The sequence below is a fragment of the Pempheris klunzingeri genome, chromosome 6 (assembly GCF_042242105.1).
Source record: "Pempheris klunzingeri isolate RE-2024b chromosome 6, fPemKlu1.hap1, whole genome shotgun sequence".
NCBI classification, from domain to species: domain Eukaryota; kingdom Metazoa; phylum Chordata; class Actinopteri; order Acropomatiformes; family Pempheridae; genus Pempheris; species Pempheris klunzingeri.
The window spans coordinates 1880560-1900685 of NC_092017.1; the positions used below are offsets into that span (position 1 = coordinate 1880560).

The 20126-nt window shown below is 40.8% G+C and overlaps 2 protein-coding genes across 2 annotated transcripts in view; both read right to left on the reverse strand.

The window, feature by feature from the left end:
- Positions 1 to 555: 555 nt before the first annotated feature.
- Positions 556 to 14719, reverse strand: LOC139203265 (desmoglein-2.1-like). The gene is given in 14 exon segments (XM_070832957.1): positions 556 to 1560; positions 1563 to 1797; positions 1971 to 2080; positions 5123 to 5365; positions 6826 to 7047; positions 7484 to 7626; positions 7715 to 8049; positions 8811 to 8996; positions 9182 to 9316; positions 10272 to 10432; positions 11375 to 11519; positions 11727 to 11885; positions 13102 to 13197; positions 14638 to 14719. Coding segments are annotated over 14 exon segments (2418 nt in total). The 5' UTR covers positions 14683 to 14719; the 3' UTR covers positions 556 to 1357.
- A 3798-nt stretch (positions 14720 to 18517) lies between these two features.
- LOC139203266 (desmoglein-2.1-like) overlaps positions 18518 to 20126 on the reverse strand; it is a 52756-nt gene continuing 51147 nt past the window's right edge. Inside the window, exon 20 of the mRNA XM_070832958.1 lies at positions 18518 to 20000. Coding sequence (XP_070689059.1) covers positions 18921 to 20000 — 1080 coding nt within the window. The 3' untranslated portion in view covers positions 18518 to 18920. The remainder of the gene's footprint in view (positions 20001 to 20126) is intronic.

Sequence of the window (20126 nt, forward strand, 5' to 3'; positions counted from 1 at the left end):
TGAAGGTGATAAATGTTAGTTTTATTAAGGGATATAATATGAATTAGGATTTTGAGAATTGTGATAAATATAACAGAACAGGATGACTCAGACACACTATATGTTCTTAATTTATTTATCTATGTGATTTTAACCAGGACTGGCTAAATTAGTCCTGCTATATGTTTTGTATTAGTTAAAGTCAAGGTGAATTCAGTAGTATCTGTTGTAGTTAATGACAGTAGTATTATAATTTATGTATAAGTGATAAAAAAACACAAAGAGGTAGCTTTAAACCTTTAGCCAAGTATCAAGTATCAATTATCAGTTCTGCTCTTTTATGTTTGTTAAAAATACACTTTTTTAATCCTATGATAGTTTTAATTTTTTTAGTGACCTATATTTTAATTATTTTAAAAGGTATATAACATGAATAAATGTTCTTAAATGTTACAGTTTATCCCTGTAAAAATGAAGCTCCCAACAGGAATTACCCATTACTTTAACACTTTAATGCTGTAATTCTAACCTCATTGTATTGTTTATTGCATTACAGGTTTTCTCTGTCTACGTTACAGCAGTCTTTAAATTCTACAAAGAAATTTGATTCTTTTCACATAATTTTACAAAATGTAACTGTCAAATAAACAGGGCTTCTTTGTTTTTCTGTTTACATTTTTATGATGTCATGATTTTACAGCACTTTGCTGTCAATTTTACAGACATTTTTTACAGTGTAGAGTTAAAGCCAACAGCAACATGCTAGGTCATTGGGTCTTACAGATTCCACTGCAGAAATGCTGAACCCCAAATGTCAGTGTCATGATATATAGGGATAGGCAGATTCAGTATTTTCTTACTGTAATACAAAAGCCATTTTAAACGATGTGACTTTTGGTTTGCTGAGGTGGACGAGGTGGTTTGCCAGTTCAACATTAGTTGAGACTGAACTTTTTGTTACTGCTCCTTTTCTGAAAACAGTCACGCGCACGATTGTTCAATTCAACCGTTCATTGATGGCAGACTATTTGAAATATGGATATTCTTTTGATGAAATTAATTCCTGTTCATGCTGCATGCCAAATTAGAGAAATACTGGATCATCGGTGCAGGAGATGTCTAAACAGTGGGAAGAAGAGATACTTTAATGTAAAGTTAGGGCAGCTATATGTTTGGATCCAAAGTCAAGATTGCAACAATATTTTTTTAGGAAATTGTGACAATGTAATCTAACAATTGTTCTAATTTTTACATCAAAAAGAGAGGTTAGGCAATGCGATAACAAAGCTTGTTGGTTTATGCACATACACAGTATCTCTCATTATACTGTACAATATACTTGAGAAATGTCCAGAAGTTTGAATTGCATTAAACAGTGTCAGAGCATCTGGCCTTGATTTGCCATCTCTTCATTCACTGTGGTCATCCTTTCTTTTACTGTGGCCATACTTTCCTCCACCATCTGAGAATGCATAGGTGTCTCACTGACCACAGTCTGCTCTGTTTTTGAGACCGTCGGCTCCAGTTTGGGTGGAGGGGGCAGCTGTTGCGCCGTCATCAAACATGATACTGAGCTCTGATGGAGGCACTGGACTGAGGAGTAAGCACTTGTTTGACTTCAGCTAGGATCTTCTTAACTCCACACACCTCAGCCAGGGTCTTAAACTTTGACCTGAGGTCACTGAGGAACTGCAGATCGTTGTCGGAGTCCAAGAGGCTGCAGCAGCCCACTGAGCCAGCAGAGGAGCTCTGGCCCTCGTAGTCATAAACCAAAAGACTGTCCTTCCCTTCAAGGTTCTTGTTTCCACTGTCCACCTTCTGTTCAAACAGAAAAAGGAAATCCTCAGCAAGTTTATTGTTTTTGTTGACCAAGTACACTTCACTCCTTTCAAATAGACATCATCTCAATAGCAATAGTGATCAATATATGACACCCTTCCTGTCCTCAACAGTGGAGTGGAGTTGTGTTTAAAGGATAAAGAAGGTCTTACCGTATTTTCACCCTGACCCTCAGTGTGGTAGTTAATGAGATGTGAATTTGTGTCGAAAGGCATCTTGGTGAAGCCCCCAGGCAGACATTGGCGGAAGAGCAGCAGAATGACTGTAAAAGCAACAACACAGTATTAGTACAACACAGTGCTTACACTTGTTTATTTCAGTGAACTTTGTAAAGCACTATGAGACACTCTGTTGTGATATTGGGCTATACAAATAAAATTGAATTGAATTGAATTGAACAGTGGTTCTCAAAGTGAGATTTGGGGTCTGCAGTGATTCTACAAGGTCCTCCAAAAGAGGAGGTGCAGCTTCAATGTACCTGGTACCATAGAAAAGTGGTTGTGTCCTCTCTTGTAATAGGAAGCCATTTTGTTCTTTATTAGCAACTGTTGGGCTTCACCAGAAAATGGTGCGGACTACATGTTTCTTTGTCTTTTGAACAAAGAGCTCCCTCGCTGAACTCAGTTTCCCAGAGTCCTTAAGTTTTCACACATAGGTGCTAAATTACCCCTGGGCCCAGCTTTACCGCCACTATTGGCCAATGAGGGACACATGACCTCTCAACCTCAGGACACAAAACCAGAGCTCCCCAACTGATCTCTCTCTCTCTCTGATCCCGGCTCTGGACCCACAAGGGTCTAAAGTCTTAACTCAAACTCAAAGCAACAGGAGCACACCAGCAAGTTAGCACTGAGCTGCTAACTAGCAAGGGACAAAGGAGAGACCAGATTCCTCCAGCCTGCAACCAGGACAGCAAGGACAAAGAACCACAACCTTCTTCCAGCCTGGTTCATCAACAGGCTGAGAAAGCAGCAGACTGAAGGACCTTCTTCTTCCCTTCTGAGGACTGGTATCAAACTCTAACTGGACATATGTAGCATACCATAACTATACATGGCTAAACAATGGTTTAACCTTGTGAATGTATTGGTTTTATGCTTTAATGTTCATTGAGTTTGATTATTGTGATGTGTTGTAGTTTACTGTGCAGCCATAAAGTTAAGTTGATGTTAGTTTGCTCACACAGACACAGAGTCTACATGCAATTAACCATCCTCTCCTAACCTGCACCTTTATCTACACACACACACAGTTTTATAATAGGCCTCGACCGAGAGACGAAGCTAAGCTAACAGCTACAGCACTTAGCTTTCCTTTGTCTGCCTCTGACCCACACAGCAGGGGGTCTGGTGGTCATTTTGTAGGGAGTCAACATTTGGTTCTCCGAACCTTTGTAGTCCTCCATGTTACATTCCTTTACCCATTCACATGTACACACTCCCTCACACACAGACACACACTCTGTCAAGAACTCCTAAATCCTTCAATTAGCTGTCAATATAGTAATTTTGATAGTAGTTACTAAGTTAATTCATAATACCAAATTGACAGTTTAGTATTTTAATTAGACTGGATCAATTAAATTGTCCATCTTTTTCCTCGTTTATCGAGGTGGTGCCCAGATCGAAGTGGACTTTACACAAAGTCACATTAACCCTTTCATGCATAGAGGTCACTACAGTGTACAGCTATTCAAAAGCTGTTTTCTTGTATATGCATGAGTTTTGATTGCATAGTTGCACATCAGCCACTACAGTGGATCTACTGCATCATCTCATACACTGACTGCTACCCAGTGCCAAGCCATCGCAAGTGAACAAAAAAAGGGTGAAACCAAGATGGTCGACAGACAGCCAGAAACACCAAGTTGCTCATTTTTTTTCTGTTCAAACCTTCAATAAAAAGAAACCCCTGCAGGTGAGAAAAATATGGTGACACCAAGTAACATCTAAGGAGTCATGCAATTGCTAAATTTTCCAAGTATTGATTTTATATTGGGAGGAAATTATGATTAATCACATGTCAACTGAATTGTACATCATGCATCAGTAGCTATATTGCAACTACTGGACATGTAAATATATCTTTAGTTCAAAGTTCAAATCTTGTTTTTCACGCATAAAGATGAATAAAAACACTTGTTAAAAAAATCCTGAGACTGAGACTGAGGTTATCATAATTCATGCATTAAACGGTTAATTTATGTAATTAATAATAAGTTATTTGTAATACCATACAAGGTACCATTACCACAACATTTCTGGTACCACTGAGCACTATACAACCCTAAGTGTTTCTATAACCACTCTGGTGTAAACTGCATGTTGTAATATGTCTGATATATTTTGACTTGTTTGACAGTCTGGCCTCTTTAGTGTGGTGTACTGATCAGCAGACACCGACAGAGATTTCAGTTCTATTTAAAAATAGCCTATGCCAGATACTTCTCAAAGCCCCATTGACTATGTTGTTGCATTGCATGGCCCCATCAAAAGGTGCTTCCGATTAGTATGTAAGTGTTTTTCTCCTGTGTTCACTGTGTATGACTTCCACTTATACGCCACAGTGCTCCATTCATTACTTTAAAACTACACTTCCCAGAGGTGGAGCCTCGACCACTAGAGTGTGCTCAAGTGTGTTGCATGCTGCTAATGACTGGAATGGGATTGGTTATTTCTTACTGCCTGTACATTGTTGTTTCATGTATGCTGTAATAAAGGTCTGATAGATTAGTTAGCTTTCTGGCGTTAAGGGTCACACGGGGGCTGGAGCCAATCCCAACTGACATTAGGCAAGTGGCGGGGTACACCTTGGACTGGTCACCAGTCAATCACAGGGCTGACACATAGAGACAGACAACCACTCACACTCACAGGCAATTTAGAGTCACCACTTACGTTAACCAGCAGATTTGAACTTTCTTGCTTTGAGGCAACAGTGCTAACCACCACACCACCGTGCAGCCTGCTGCAGAATCTACCTTCCACACATTTAAATGTACCTTTAACAAGCCTGGGGCTCTGAGAGACTGATCTGAATACTTTTCCTTGTAGTTGTTGGAGCATTTAAAAGTACCAGAAAATGTATTTAAAACACATTATCTTTTGCCAAATTTACAAGACTTGTGGTCATTTAAAAAAAAAAAAGATATGAAGTTTTTTGCATTGAAATTAATTTTAAAGAGCTAGTTTAAACTGGACCTAATCTCATTTTAACCTGTTTTGGGATTGTATTGAACACAGCAAAGGTGTTTAGTGTTTCATCACACAACCCTTCATCAGAATGAGCATCAAGTCATACTTACATAGTAAGAGAAACAGTCCCAGGAATAGCAGTCCGACGCCTACAGGTCCAAACTCTACTCGTTTCTTGGGCTGACCATTGGGCCTTTGTTGTCCACACACCACTCCATCCTCACATGTACAAACGTGGACCTGCACTTTCTGTGGTTGTGGACAGGCCTGGCCCTGCTTGTCCTTCACCATAAATTCCACCTCATAGAAACCAGGCCAAATGGGCTCCTGGGCCCTTAAGATAGCTGCAGTGTCTGCCGGCAACAAGACAAACATACAGCAAGTGTAGAAAATCAATATGCTTTAAGCCGCCCGCACATGATCAGCAGTAAACCACCCTGCGCTGCCTGTGCATCTGTTTGGTATCCAACTAGGTGAAGGCACTACCTTTTCCATGGACGTATACCTGCACTGTGCTTTGCCTTTGCAAGTGCAATTGTTTGCAAACTTGGACCCTACTTTGTGGTGAACCAAGAGCAAATTTCTTCTCATCTGAAGGTGGGTTTACTCTAAACTTAACACTATCCTGCATTAAAGACTCAAGCTTAAGCTTCAGCATTTTAGTTTGGAAGCAAAGTTCCACACATTTGGGCATTACAGTGGTCTAAGATCCATAGCAGATCCATACAAGTCATTCCATGTTATTTATAAAGCCTTAAGCAACTCGTGTAGAATCTGAACTTTTCACTTTAGTAACCATTAAGGCAGGGGTCCCCAAACTTTGCCTAAACGTAAACACTTACTACTAGTCTACTTTAGACTTTGGAGGGCTGCCAGCTCCTTGCACATCTCAAAGTTTGCGCTAACTCCACAAATAAAAATGAGCAGCTGCGCTGTGTCCTGCACATCCGTGCTCTCATCCAGTGCTAATGAAAAAAAGTCAAATTCTTTCGTCTTCTGCTGCAGCTGGGCATATACATTACCCCCGATTTCTTCAATGCGTCTGGTGATTGTACTCGCCAACAGACTCACGGCATTAAAGACATCTTTCTTCTCGGGACACACCTCCTCCGCGACAGCATTCAAACATTTCTTGACAAACTCTCCATCAGTGAAAAGTTGACCGCTGATTGCTATCAGTTGAGCAACCCGAAAGCTGGCCCGAACGGATGACTGGTTCAGCTGAGCTTGGCATACAAACAGTTTACTTTTTAGCTTTGAGAGTTTGTCTGCTCGCATTTGGCCTTGCAAGCTATCATACTTGTCTTTGTGGCGGGATTCATAGTGTCGGTGCAGATTGTATTCTTTGAATACTGCCACTGCCTCTTGACAGATGAGACAAACAGCCTTTTCTTTGCATTGAACAAAAAAATAATCGTTTGTCCACTGCAGGTTAAATATCCTGCATTCTGAATCAATTTTTCTCTTACCTAACCTTTTCGCCATTATTCCGTTCTATTTGACGGGCGAGTCTAGGATTGTTTTTCTGGGGGGGGGGGGTTCAGATAGGGGCACAGACTGCAGAAGGGTGGAATAGAATGTCACGTTCTATGCGTGTATTAGTCTCGATCGCGTGGCCAGACTGAAAAAAAAATCATAATGCGTCTCTGGTATTGTTCAGGGGGCCGGGCCAAATGTGGAGGCGGGCCGTATCCGGCCCGTGGGCCGTAGTTTGGGAACCACTACCTTAAGGAAACAAATCTGTGGCAGACACCAGTTCATGTTGACACAGAGCAATTTATAACTTGTAAATAATCGGCAGTATTCTCCTCACCAGTAACATGCTCCACCTGCCATTTGCCCTCAGTGCCCTCTGGGATGATGGTAAAGTCAAAAGGAGGTCCATTAGGGAATTCATCCTCATCTTTAGCGTTCACAATGACAGAATCAGCTGTGGTACACATTGTCTTAATGCTACTGGTCAGGGTGGGACAGTTGTCATTTATATCTTCCACCTGGATGGCTATGGTTCCAGTGGCGGTTTCAGGGGGCATATCTGTGTTGGAAAAACATAAATAAGAACAGATCATTCAGGGTTTCCTTTATTTCCCATTCTTCAGAGAAAAGTACTTGACTTCCCCTCCTTGTAGACAACAGATATACACAACTTTTTGCCCCTGCTCAGGCTGAGGTGTGGCAAATTTTCTTTCTACTTCATTTATGAAAATTAATTTTGCTGGACTGTGTTTATTTACCACAAACAGCCAGTGTAATGGTGATAGATATTTGTGGTAGGTAGCTAGTGGCTAGTGGCAAATCAACTTTATTGACCAAATTTGAACAGGCAAACAAGGAATTTGACTTGGTAAACTTGAGCTCACAAGTTCACAGCTCACAACTGATCAGAAAACTCCAGCTACTTTTCACTAAGTGTTCTAGTCTGACATGTAAAAGATCTGCTGCTGGAGCAGACACAAAGTGGAAGAGCATACCATTTGTAATGCACAGCACTTTAGCAATATATGTCCCATTGACAAGGAAGGGAGATTCTCTGTCAGGCATCTTGTTCAGTTTGATCCCAGCTGTGTTTGGGTCGATGGTTAGCCAGTTGTAAGGGTCTGAGCCCTTGGCATACCTACATCAGAGACAAGCTGTGTCAGTTACTATCATTAATTGTAGAAGTGCAGAGGTTTTAATGTGTATATGTTTGTGTATGCACTGACCAAACATTCTCAGCTGTTTTTCCAGTGTCTCCATCTATTGCAGGGTAGTAGGCGATAAAATCCTTAATGGTGCTGGAATCACCTCCCTCTGATATGGGAATAGTTTTGACTTTGGGGTCAAAAACTGGCCCCTCAGGCTTGTTCTTCACATTGATTTTGATTGGATAGGTTTTACCAGTGGTCCCACTCTGCCATGATGATCCTCCTGAACTTACTGCACCACTTGGTCCAAAAGCTACACCAGTTCCAGTATGTGTCTCAGATACATACGGCAGACCCTTGTTCCTCACATTTAGTCCTAGTTCAAGGTCCTTCACATCCTCATAATCCACTTCCTGTGGGATGGTACACAATAATAATAATAATAGGGACTGAAATGCAGATGCTGTGTTTTATGTACATTCTTAATGTTGAATTCATGTGCCAAAGAAACCACTTTGCTTTAAGCAGGATTTGGTGAGTAATGCCCTGTGGCTGTACTTCATTTTAAAGCATTATACCAAATAAATCACACTAGTGGGTGCAACATCACCTACTGCACACTATGTATCCATCAGCTATAACCACATGCAACAGAGCTGCCTGCCACCTACAAAAGAAATGCCACACCACTGATGGACACTCATTGTGGTCCTTTATGCACAAACTTTCCTTTTACCACAAACATGCCTAACAGTCATGCCATTGATATGGACAACCTTGTTTTGCTTGCTTTCCTTTAAGTTGCTAATAATTAAGTGTTCAAACTCAATTTGTTTTCTGGAAGTCAAATGGTTAATGGTTAACTGGAATGAAATAAAACAAAAGTTTGCATGAATGAAAGTGCACAACAGTTCAGTCACCACCAGCTACTCTGCTACCACCTCCCCAGAAAGAGGGTGAGTGTGTGGGTGGCATACACATACAGTGTGGAGCAGTGTGATTCATTTGATACAATGTCCCTGAACTGCAGATCATAGTCAGATTGTTCCAGGTTCACTTTCATGATATGTAAACATCATCACATTTATGCCACGAAGGACTGGGAGACCCACGGATATATTTCTTCTCAATGAAAAGTGCAGAAAACACTGCTGTGTTGCTCATTCAGTGGTACCTTGTCAAGCATCAGGATGCCCTCATTGGTCTTGGGGTCTGTTGTAATGCTGAAGTACCCTGCCTCATTGCCTTTGACAATGTCAAACACGGCTTCCCAGTTGTCTGTTCCCTTCAGGTCCAGGTCCTCTGCTTTGATTCTCATCACCTCTACACCACGTGTGTTCTCCTCAATGCTGCCCTCATACTGCAAGGAAAGCGCGTCATGAGATGATAATGACAGGGTTCTGTGGTGTTTGTTTAACTCTACACTTCATTAGCATTTTAATGTGTGATCTGTGACATGAGCATGAAAATCATTTCATCTCGCACCAGTATACAATTTATGTATAACAGCATGTTGATATAGAAGAGTGTGAGAAAGAAAACTACCTCCTCTTTTTCCAGAGAGGGAACGTTGTCATTCACATCTAGAACATTAATGGTAACAGTGCCGGTACCATTGTTTCCCCCCGGTTGACCATTTAAGTCTTGTCCTTTCACCGTCAGAATGTACTTATCTGCTCTCTGAAATTACAAAACATAAATTATTTAGAGAGACGGGAACACATTGCTGTGAGAAAGGACTGATGTAAACGGTATGAATTCTGAGAGGTGAACTACGAGCTATACCATATAAAGTTTTCTCCATGGTTGTGCCTTCGACAGAGTAGAAATGCTCCGGTTTGCTCTAGTTTCCAGAAATTCTAGAATTCACCGAATTTGTCAGTGTCTGATCCTCTCAAAAGTCATCTCTTTATCCCCAAGAGGATGACAAGGCCATGTACAGGAAGGACAGGACCTTTAAATACTACAGTATGTAGTCCAGTGTGTGCTATGCACAACTTAACTGCTCTGTCTGAACTCATGCAATATTGTCAGAGACACTTGTTCCAAAGGATTAAGGACCAAACAGTGGTGTTTACTTTAAAGTCTCTGCAAAACCCTCATAGGAAAGTTTTGTTTGCTAAAGCTGATAACAAGCAAAAAAAAAAACAGTAGAAGCCTTGAGTAGCAGGTATGAATTAGAAGCAAACACTTGGTCTTATAGGTTCCTTCAAGCATCATGACTTTAATTAACTTCAACTTTAGCCTTAAAGCTGCATTAGTTAAATTTTTCATCACTCAGTAGCATAACAAGCTATAAACATATGATAAATATATAATGCATATGTTACTGTAATGTTGTTAAAGTGAACATCTAAGCAATTATTTGAAGCTGTTATTTGCTTTATCAGAGCTTTTTACTGTTTCCATCTGCCAGAAAACCAAGAAAGGAAAGGATAAATTGGCAGAGGTACAGGACTTCATCCTATTGTTGACCCCGCTGTTACCAACTTGTCAACACCTTCTTGAATGAATGTGATTAATTGGAGTAGCCGACATTGATCAGATGATGGAGTGCAAGACATAAATTGCATGAAGTATTCATCACTTTCAACACATTCATCTTAAAAAGAAACGCTGTTGGTGTAGTCCATACCTCTCTGTCCAGAGATGGGTTTTTGACGCAAATGGTTCCATCATTGGTTATGTAGAACATGTCGTGAGGTGGATTCTGGTCGATTATGGTATAGGCAATGCAAGAGTTTAAAGTGTGTGGTTTATCAGCATCAGTTGCAGAAATTTTCACAACTGTAGTGTCTGTAAAAAAACAGCATGAAATTACAAAACTTAAACATGCCCTAACAAAAGTTGTGTTTACATCCAGTGTTTCTCACCAAAACACACTATGTGTGCAGATTTTCTGAGTCATTTTTAATCATGTACTGTTTACAACACTGGTTATGTGCTGAAGTCTACTTCACTGCCACTAATGACACATAGTATTAAGTCAGTGAGTGTGCTCATGCTAGCACCACATTCTGCTGCTACCATATGTGCTATAATGTTGGTATTGTTTACTGACAGCTCAGTCAGAAGAGCTCTCTCCCTCTGAGCTCTCTCAGAAGAATTCTTGCTGTTTCTCCTATACTTTGAGAGCTCCACATAAAGAAGAGCATTGTCCGCCAAATCTAAAATCATCTAATATCGTATCTATATTGTTTGATGTGTCTCTAACCAGGATATAATTATTAACCTTTGCAAACTGTGGATTCAGGCTTCAGACAAAATTGGGGGTATTGAACAATTATTCCAACTTCATGGGCAGCAGTGTATGTAGCAGAGGTGTGGACTCGAGTCACATGACTTGGACCCGAGTCATACTCGAGTCATGAATTTGATGACTTTAGACTCGACTTGACAAAATGTAAAGAGACTTGCAACTCGACTTGGACTTTAACATCAGTAACTCATGACTTCACTTGGACTTGACCCTTTTGACTTGAAAAGACTTGCTACTTTCCCCAAACCCAAAGATTAAAAAGTATGTTGATAAGGACCTGAAATTGCAGCAAAGAGAACATGTTTGTTAGATCTGAAGGAAACATTCAGTGTTTTAGTGAGAAACATTGAATACAGATACAACAGATTAAAAGTCAAAAGGTTTTGGCTTATTTCCTTTATTATTAATGAAGCCATGACACATAACTTTGTCATCACATAACAATACAGCCATTTTGACAACAAAAGCAGGACCACTACCTCTTGGACTGAGCTCTTTCACGTTCGCAGGCTTGATGACTCCAAACACTGGGGCATTGTCGTTCTCGTCGTCTATCACGATTTGTAGTGGAAGGTCTTTCTCAGCACGGCTGCCATTACTGGAGAACGTAACAACAGCTAACAGCTGAAACAGAAAACTCAAATGTTTTTATCATCTTAGCAGGTGCTTTTACAAACATAAATAGCCTGTGACGTTCATGTGTAGAAAAAGCCAGCTGCCAAATATCTCAATATTAAATATAAAAAGCAGGAATTACTGAATTGTATCAAGGAAAAAGTGACATCAAAGTCAAAAAGTACAATAGAACAGAATCTGTCATGTATAACTCACATTGTACTCATTGATCTCCTCCCTGTCAAGCACTTTGGTCAGACGAATAAGTCCAGTTTTAGGGTGGACTACAAACACGTGGAAGGGGTACTGGCTCGCACCAATGCCTTCTAGAGAGTAGTCAATATTCACTTTGCTATTATCGAAATCTGAATGAATCTGAAACACAGAGTGAAACGAGTTGATTCAGCTCAACAAAACTCAGCTTCATATTAATTTTAGTGCACCAGAAGGAAACAACAAAAGCTGAAAACCTTTATGAGAGGGGAAAAAGCAAAAACTCCAAACCATCATCTGTTGTTGAACAATAATCAATATACATATCAATATCAGTGCTGTTCCTCAAGCATTTTACTGCCACTCCAACTGTCTAGCTAGAGCACCTTAAGATGGTGCCGTGAGAGTGGCAGCCAGTTACAGCAGCTCTTCTAAACTTTTCTGATCAATAAAGTAAAGTAAAAGTCTAAAGTCTAAGTCTTGTTGGGTTCCTCTTTGGAGGCCTCCACCCTGCAGATACATGCGTGTCTGTGATAAGATGGCCCCCTCTTTGTTGGAGAAGCTGAAAATGTTCCAGTGCTCCCCCCGGTGTCTCTGGTGTTTTTTATTTCAGATTTGATCGTCCAAATGTTAGTAACAAACATCACTGAACCTCAGAGAAACTGATGTTTGTGTTCTCATCTTTGTGGACGAGTAAGTGTAACGATACTGTGACATCTGTGCTCTTGAAGAAACGTTGAAATCTTCAAACATGTTCAAAAAGAAAACCTCTGGTATTCTCACACAGATGGGCAATTTTAAAACATTTTATCTGAGTCTGACCCTTTTTTCTAACTGCCTTCAGAATTTTGCCTTTTACAAAAAATGGTTGGAGAATATTTGTTTCTTTATGCCTGGATATGTTGTTGTATCACGTTGAAAATCCCAAAGACTCACTGGAGAACTGTATTCAAACTGCCCCCCCCCTAATACATGGTTTAAAACATTCCAATCATTCAATTCTTAATTAACAACTATTGCTCTTGTGTGCCTCCTTAAATGTTTTTAATTGGATAGCCCACATTTTGTTTTTTTATTGGGTACTTGTGTTCAGAGAGTTCATCTTTTTGTGTTTGTGTGCTATGAGTAAATGCAGTCCTCTAACTCGACTCCCTGTTAAACTTTTTTTTTTATGTGGTGGTTACAGTTTCTAAAAATTCTCTGATTGTTTATCAAACCATTTTTAAAATCAAGAAATTTCATTGTTTCAATGACATTGGAGCAATGAATACATTGGGGCACTTGAGGTACTTACAGGCTTCTTCAGCCATATATCCTCTCTGTGTGATGGATGATAACATTGTGCCACTTTTTGGTTGTACAACAAGCAATGACTCACCTTTAAAATATATCCATCTTGAGAGTAGTCATGATTTTCCGATAGAAATATCGATGCGGGACACATGATGGCCTTCACGACAGTAATAACGTGGAGCTGTGATACAAAAGATGTAATTACTTCACTATGAACAATTATTGAATGATTACATTCAGGAAGGCTGCGTATGAATATTAAGAGGCAGAGGACAAAAAAAAGGACCCACAGATTAACAGCACCTCCGATTAGAGCCACATCAATGCTTCACAGAGTTCAGGTAGCAGACACACCTCAACATAAAGCTGTTCAGAGGAGAATGTGTCAAACAGGCCGTCATGGTTGAAGACGCCACTACTCAGGGAGAACGACAACAAGAGGAGAATCGCTTGGACCAGCAAATTCAAGGAATGGACACTAGACCAGTGGAAATCTGTACTTTGGTCTGATGAGTCCAAATGTAAGAATTTTGGTTAGAGTCTAGACCAAACTCTTTTAATTAAGAGAGAGAGAGACCCAACGACTCAGGAATTCAACATTAAGGATTCAAGAATTCACACATGAGCAGCATCAGATATTATATTGAGCAACAGTGGCAGGAAGAACTCCCCTTTAACAGGAAGAAACCTGGAACAGACCCAGGCTCGGGGGGGGGGCTTTCTGTCAGGGTCCGTGTGGGGTGGAGAGAGAGAGAGACAACACAAACAGCAACCACTGTACTAACAGCGACTATAGCACTAACAATAGGAGTGTGACTAAAAGATTAGCAGTATGATATTATTGAAAAATGTGATGAGTGGCCAACGATCCCCAGCAGTGATTCATGAAGCCAGAGAACCACAGCAGCAGGACCAGGATCCACAGGAACCAGAGAGATGAGAAAGCACAGAAAGGGGAAGATAGCAAGTTAGTGGCAGACATTAAGCAGACATGAGACATAATGATGGAGAGGAAGAGGAGGAGAGAGGAGCACAGTGCATCATAGGAGTCCCCCGGCAGTCTGAGCCTATAGCAGCATAACTAGGGGCTGGTGCAAGGCCTGATCCAGCCCTAAACTATAAGCTTTATCACTAAGGAAGGTTTTTAGTCTACTCTTAAATAGAGTAGAAATAGAGAGGGTGTCTGCCCCCCGAACCCAGACTGGGAGGAGATTCCACAGGAGAGGAGCCTGATAGCTGAAAGCTCTGCCTCCTGCACTACTTTTGGAGACTTTGGTTTAAAAGCTATCCAACATTCCCATGTTTGAAATTGAAAGTCTCAGAAATTCTGAAAATGATTCCTCTTGGCCACTATGGAGTTTGAATTACATATTGAATTATATATTTATTTATGCAGGTATCCCACAGAACAAACACTCTATCCTAGTTCTATAGTTTACAGCTACTGTGTCCATTATAACCATTAACAGTATGATTTAGTTCAGACCTCCAGAGAAACAAATCCATAGAGGATTAACAAGACTTTTCTAAAGCAAAACAAAAAAATAAAGGCATGATAAAAAAATTAAAGCATTGAGGCAGACAGCAGGTAAAAGAGAAAGGAAAATCCTTCTGTACTCACTGTAAGCAGGAGCAGCACAGTCGTGGATGGAGAAACTCGAATCATGACTGAAGAAAAGTCCCACTATCTGAATCAAGTAAACTGATGGAGTCCTGATGGCACTGCCAGGAGGTCCTGACTGACTGTGAGCTGAAGGAGGCAAGGACGAAGCTTATGAAAGAGGTGGAGTGCTCCACCACACACACACACACACACACACACACACACACACACACACACACACACACACACACACACACACACACACACACAGCCTCAACTGACTAAACCTGTTCTAAAAAAAAGAGAAGAGAAGACAAGCACACCAACCAGCCTGTACCAGATAAAATGGCCCTGGCCCAGCAACATTTTGTAAGTTTACCCCCTTATAAAGACATGACAAGTCCATACTTTTTATGGTAGGTTTATTTTAATAGAGAGACAGAATATCAAAACAAAATCCAGAAAAACAATGAAATAAATTAAATAAAGGTTATAAATCAATTTGTATTTGACTCAGTGAAGTAAGTATTTTGATCCCCTACCAACCAGCAAGAATTCTGACCCCCACAGACCGGTTATGTGCCCAGGAGTCACACAAATTAGTCCTGTCCTTTTAGGCAAGTACTTCTAATCTCAGCTCGTCATGTTTATAAAAGACACCTGTCACAGAATCAGTCTCTTCCATTCAAACCTCTCCGCCACCATGGGCAAGACCAAAGAGCTGTCAAAGGACGTCAGGGACAAGATTGTAGACCTGCACAAGGCTGGAATGGGCTACAAGACCATCAGCAAGAAGCTTGGTGAGAAAGAGACCACTGTTGGTGCAATAATTCAAAAATGGAAGAAATACAACATAATCGCCCTCGCTCTGGAACGCCATGCAAGATCTCACCTGGTGGGGTCAAGATGATTCTGAGAAAGGTGAGAGATCAGCCAAGGCAACAAAGGAGTGGCTCAAGAAGAAGCCCTTTAAGGTCCTGGAGTGGCCTAGCCAGTCTCTGGACTTTAATCCCATAGAAAATCTGTGGAGGCAGCTGAAACTTTGAGTTGCCAAGCGACAGCCTTGAAACCTTCAGGATTTGGAAATCCCTCCTGAGTTGGGCCACAACCTGGTGACCAACTACAAGAAACGTCTGACCTCTGTGCTTGCCAACAAGGGTTTCTGCACCAAGTACTAAGTCATGTTTTGCTTTGGGATCAAATACTTATTTCACTCAATCAAATACAAATTAATTTATAACCTTTATTTAATGTTCTTTTTCTGGATTTTTTTTTTTGATATTCTGTCTCTTTCTGTTAAAATAAACCTACCATAAATATTATGGACTGGTAATGACTTTATTAGGGGGTAAACTTACAAAATCAGCAGGGGATCAAATAATTATTTCCTCCACTGTATATATATACATTTGTATTTAATCAGTCAAATATGATATGTATATGATAAACAAACTAACTACAGGAGTTGACAGACAACAGACAGACGGAGTGTGGCTGCAGGTGTGTCTGCCTCTGAGTCATGGTTCTGTGAGATGAGCTTTGTTATGGTAAAGAGAGAGAGAGAGAGCATCAATATACTAACAGTGGCTATAACACTGACAATAGGAATGTGACTAATAAAACTCTCTAATAACTCTTTTCTAAATTTTACTGGAAGCCAATGAAGAGAAGCCAGTGCAGGAGAAATATGATCTCTTCTCTTAGTTCTCATCAGAACACGAGCAGCAGCGTTCTGGACCAGCTGGAGAGTCTTTAACGACTAATTGGAGCAGCCTGATAATAAGGAGTTACAATAGTCCAACCTGGAAGTGACAAATGCATGGACTAATTTTTCTGCATCATTCATAGACCGGATGGACCTGATTTTAGCAATATTACGTAAATGGAAAAAGGCAGTTTTGGAAATCCCTTTAATGTGGGTGTTAAAGGACAAATCCTGATCAAAGATGACTCCCAGATTCCTCACAGTGGAGCTGGAGGCCAGAGTAATGCCATCCAGAGCAGTTATGGTGTCTCTAAGGTGTTAAGCGCCAAGCAGAATAACTTCACAGTTTTATCTGAGTTTAGCAACAGAAAATTACTGCTCGTCCAGGACTTTGTGTCCTTAAGGCAGACTTGAAGTTTAGCCAACTGATTTGATTCATCTGGCTTTATTGATGAATACAGCTATGTGGGGACTATCTGTTTATATTTAATAATGTGAACATTTTTTCTTTGGCTCTGTCTAAAGGTTTTTTCACCTTGATACCATGCCACTTCGATGCCACTTGATTTTTAAACTAACTGCAAAATGAAAGAGGGAAAATCAACAACGGTTTGGTTATTGAGTGAAATCCAGCTCGAGCCCGTGTAGAAGGGATCATCCTTTTCAAGAAGGGAAGCTGCACAGAGTAAATTACCTGAAATTAATGTTGAAAGAGGGAGGAAATATGACATCTATAATTGACATTAATCAGAAATGTTGTCATTGTAATGTGTACATACTGTGATATTGTTGGTCTTTTCTGTGCACACGAAAACTATTTCCTGTCTGTCCATCCTGGGAGAGGGATTCCACCTCTGGTGAGGTTTCTTCTGTTTTCTCACTGCTGGAAGGGCTTTTGAGGGAGTTTTCCTTTATTCATGTAGATGAGAGGGACTGAACCTAATTGATTTGGGAGTTTGGGCTGTATAAATAAAATCTGACTTAACCTGACTTGAATCGAACACATAATGGAAAGAAAAAATATGCATTGCTTTTCAAATGAATAAAGAAACATTTCGTGTTATATTGTTTTATTTGCCAAAAAAATCATTCACAAATAAATGAACAATTTTATCCTATAAATTGATGTTATCTATGTTTAACTCTCTGTTAACACTCTTATCAAAAACTGTTGAAAAACTCCAAACACAGAAATGCAAATATAATGTAGGGATCTACATGAATAGTTCCTTCAACGCCAGGCTTCTTCCAACCTGTTCGTTTCCTGGCTGCATCGTACAATCCATCAATCTTATTTATGTTGCTTTAAGAGCAGAAAATCCAAAATGTAAAATGATCACATATTTCACCTCTTTAATGTGGCATGTTGGGTGTGAAAAAGAGATTTCAGTCTCGTTCAGCACTGATAACTACAAAGGAGTGATTCCTACTCATTGTGCTCAGGAAGAAACCAGCTCTACAGGAACTGTAGAACACACCCGCAGACACACACAAGACACAAAAACAGAAAAATAAAACCGTTTAAACATGTCCAGTCATGTTTACTGAGGAGATCATGTCCCCTGACACACCCTGAATATCATGTTAATGTTATGATGTATTTATTTTCCCACAAGATCATACAAACGTCATCACATTTCACCAAAATACATTTCATTTTGATGGGACACACTCAACCCATCTGTCAGGTTACCCACCTTTGTCATTGTAGTATTGTAGTTTGTAGGGTTGCTTTTTTTAATCTTACCTTCACTTACTTAAGCAGTGTACATTTCTGAGCACAGATGCTTTGCCCAAGCATTACATTCACTCAGCACTTTGACACTCCTGGTAGGAGTTCAGCACAAGCTCAGAGGCTCAATCACTCCCCATTCCAGATAAGATATAATTATTATATCTTAGACGGTAAGATACAATAAAGTGAAGACAGAACACTCATCTTAGTAACACTAACTTTACCCTACATTGTCAAATGTAAGAAAGACTGCCTATCAATATCCAAACTGAACTTTTATACAATCTGCTCTGTATTCACTTTAGAGATAAACCAAGACAACACAGAAAAGATGGTGATACCCACATATTTATATTGTCATTGTGGATAGCTAATATGAACTCCATCGGATAGCTTCAGCTAAAATGAGTCATTTGGTTTTGATATTTTGTTTTTATTGTTACAAAACAGACAGCAAATAACTACATAACATATCATACAGGCCAACGGAATTAGAGACAACATGCATTCGCTCATTCATTCAGTTTTATTTGTTCCCCTCATGGTAAAGCACAACTCCTAGAAAAAACGTTTTAAAAAAATCAATTCACAATCAATCAGTCTTTATTTATATAGTGCCAATTCATAACAGTGTTATCTTCCATCAAGAACAGGTCTAAACCAAAGGAGAGAGAGAGACCCAACGATATCATCTATCATCAATCTAAACAACTTTTTTTACACATTCCACACACATAAAACAAAACATGAAGATGTGCTTATTGAAGCTGCCTGCTCTCCATTAGTTGTCTTACATAAGTTGAATTCCACAAGCATCCCATCACCACGTGGTAGTCCTCTGTTGTACTGACAATCTCTCATTCAGTGAATTTTTCTTTCCTGCACCACCACCTTGCGGTAGGTGGGGGTTGTGCTCGCTGTGGTAGTAGATGAACTCACCATGCTGTTCTGAGGGCCAGTAGATGTGCTGTAGAGGACTCTCTGAGAGCCAGACATGTCACTCTTGTGGGACAGACCTCCTGACTCCTGGACCAGCTGCCCTCCAGTGCTTGTTGACCCTCCGACCATCAGGACTCCCTGAGATCCTGAAAGCCCTCCTGCGGATAGAGTGCCCCCCTGCACAAGGCAGGTCTGGCTACCCTTCAGCACTTTCAGTGACCCTGCAGGGACCTTTCCCTCAACAACCAGCATGGTTTGGGAGCCTGCGAGGTTGCCAGTGTGGATCAGGTTGGTACCACCCTCCTGGACCCCAGTCTTCTCCACCAGCAGCATGCCGGGGCCCTGTGCTTGTCCACTGGACATCACTGTCTGCCCCTGAACGACCACGCCTTGGGCAGGTCCCATCTGAGTGCCGTTAACCAGTACCATGCCATGCAGGTTAGCGGATGGAGTCTCAGTCAGCAGCATGGTGTTCTGAATCTGTGGCTGGACTACGTAGTGCATCGGCTGCAACACAGGGCTGGTGGTGTAGTAGACAGGCTGCTGCTGCTGTAGCAGGAGCATCTGGCCTTGATTTGCCATCCCTTCATTCACTGTGGTCATCCTTTCTATCACGTTGGCCATGCTTTCCTTCACCACCTGAGAATGTTTAGATGTCTCATTGACCACAGTCTGCTCTGTTTTTGTGACGGTCGGCTCCAGTTTGGGTGGAGGGGGCAGCTGTTGCGCCGTCATCAAATGTGATACTGAGCTCTGAGTGCTGATGGAGGCACTGGACTGAGGAGTAAGCACTTGTTTGACTTCAGCTGGGATCTTCTTGCCTCCACACACCTCAGCCAGGGTCTTAAACTTTGGCCCGAGGTCACTGAGGAACTGCAGATCGTTGTCGGAGTCCAAGAGGCTGCAGCAGCCCACTGAGCCGGCAGAGGAGCTCTGGCCCTCGTAGTCATAAACCAAAAGACTGTCCTTCCCTTCAAGATTCTCGTTTCCACTGTCCACCTTCTGTTCAAACAGAAAAAGGAAATCCTCAGCAAGTTTATTGTTTTTGTTGACTAAGTACAGTCATTTGTTTGGATTTCGTGATAAATTTCAAATGTAATTTTTTATTTAAAAAAAGAATCCTAATAA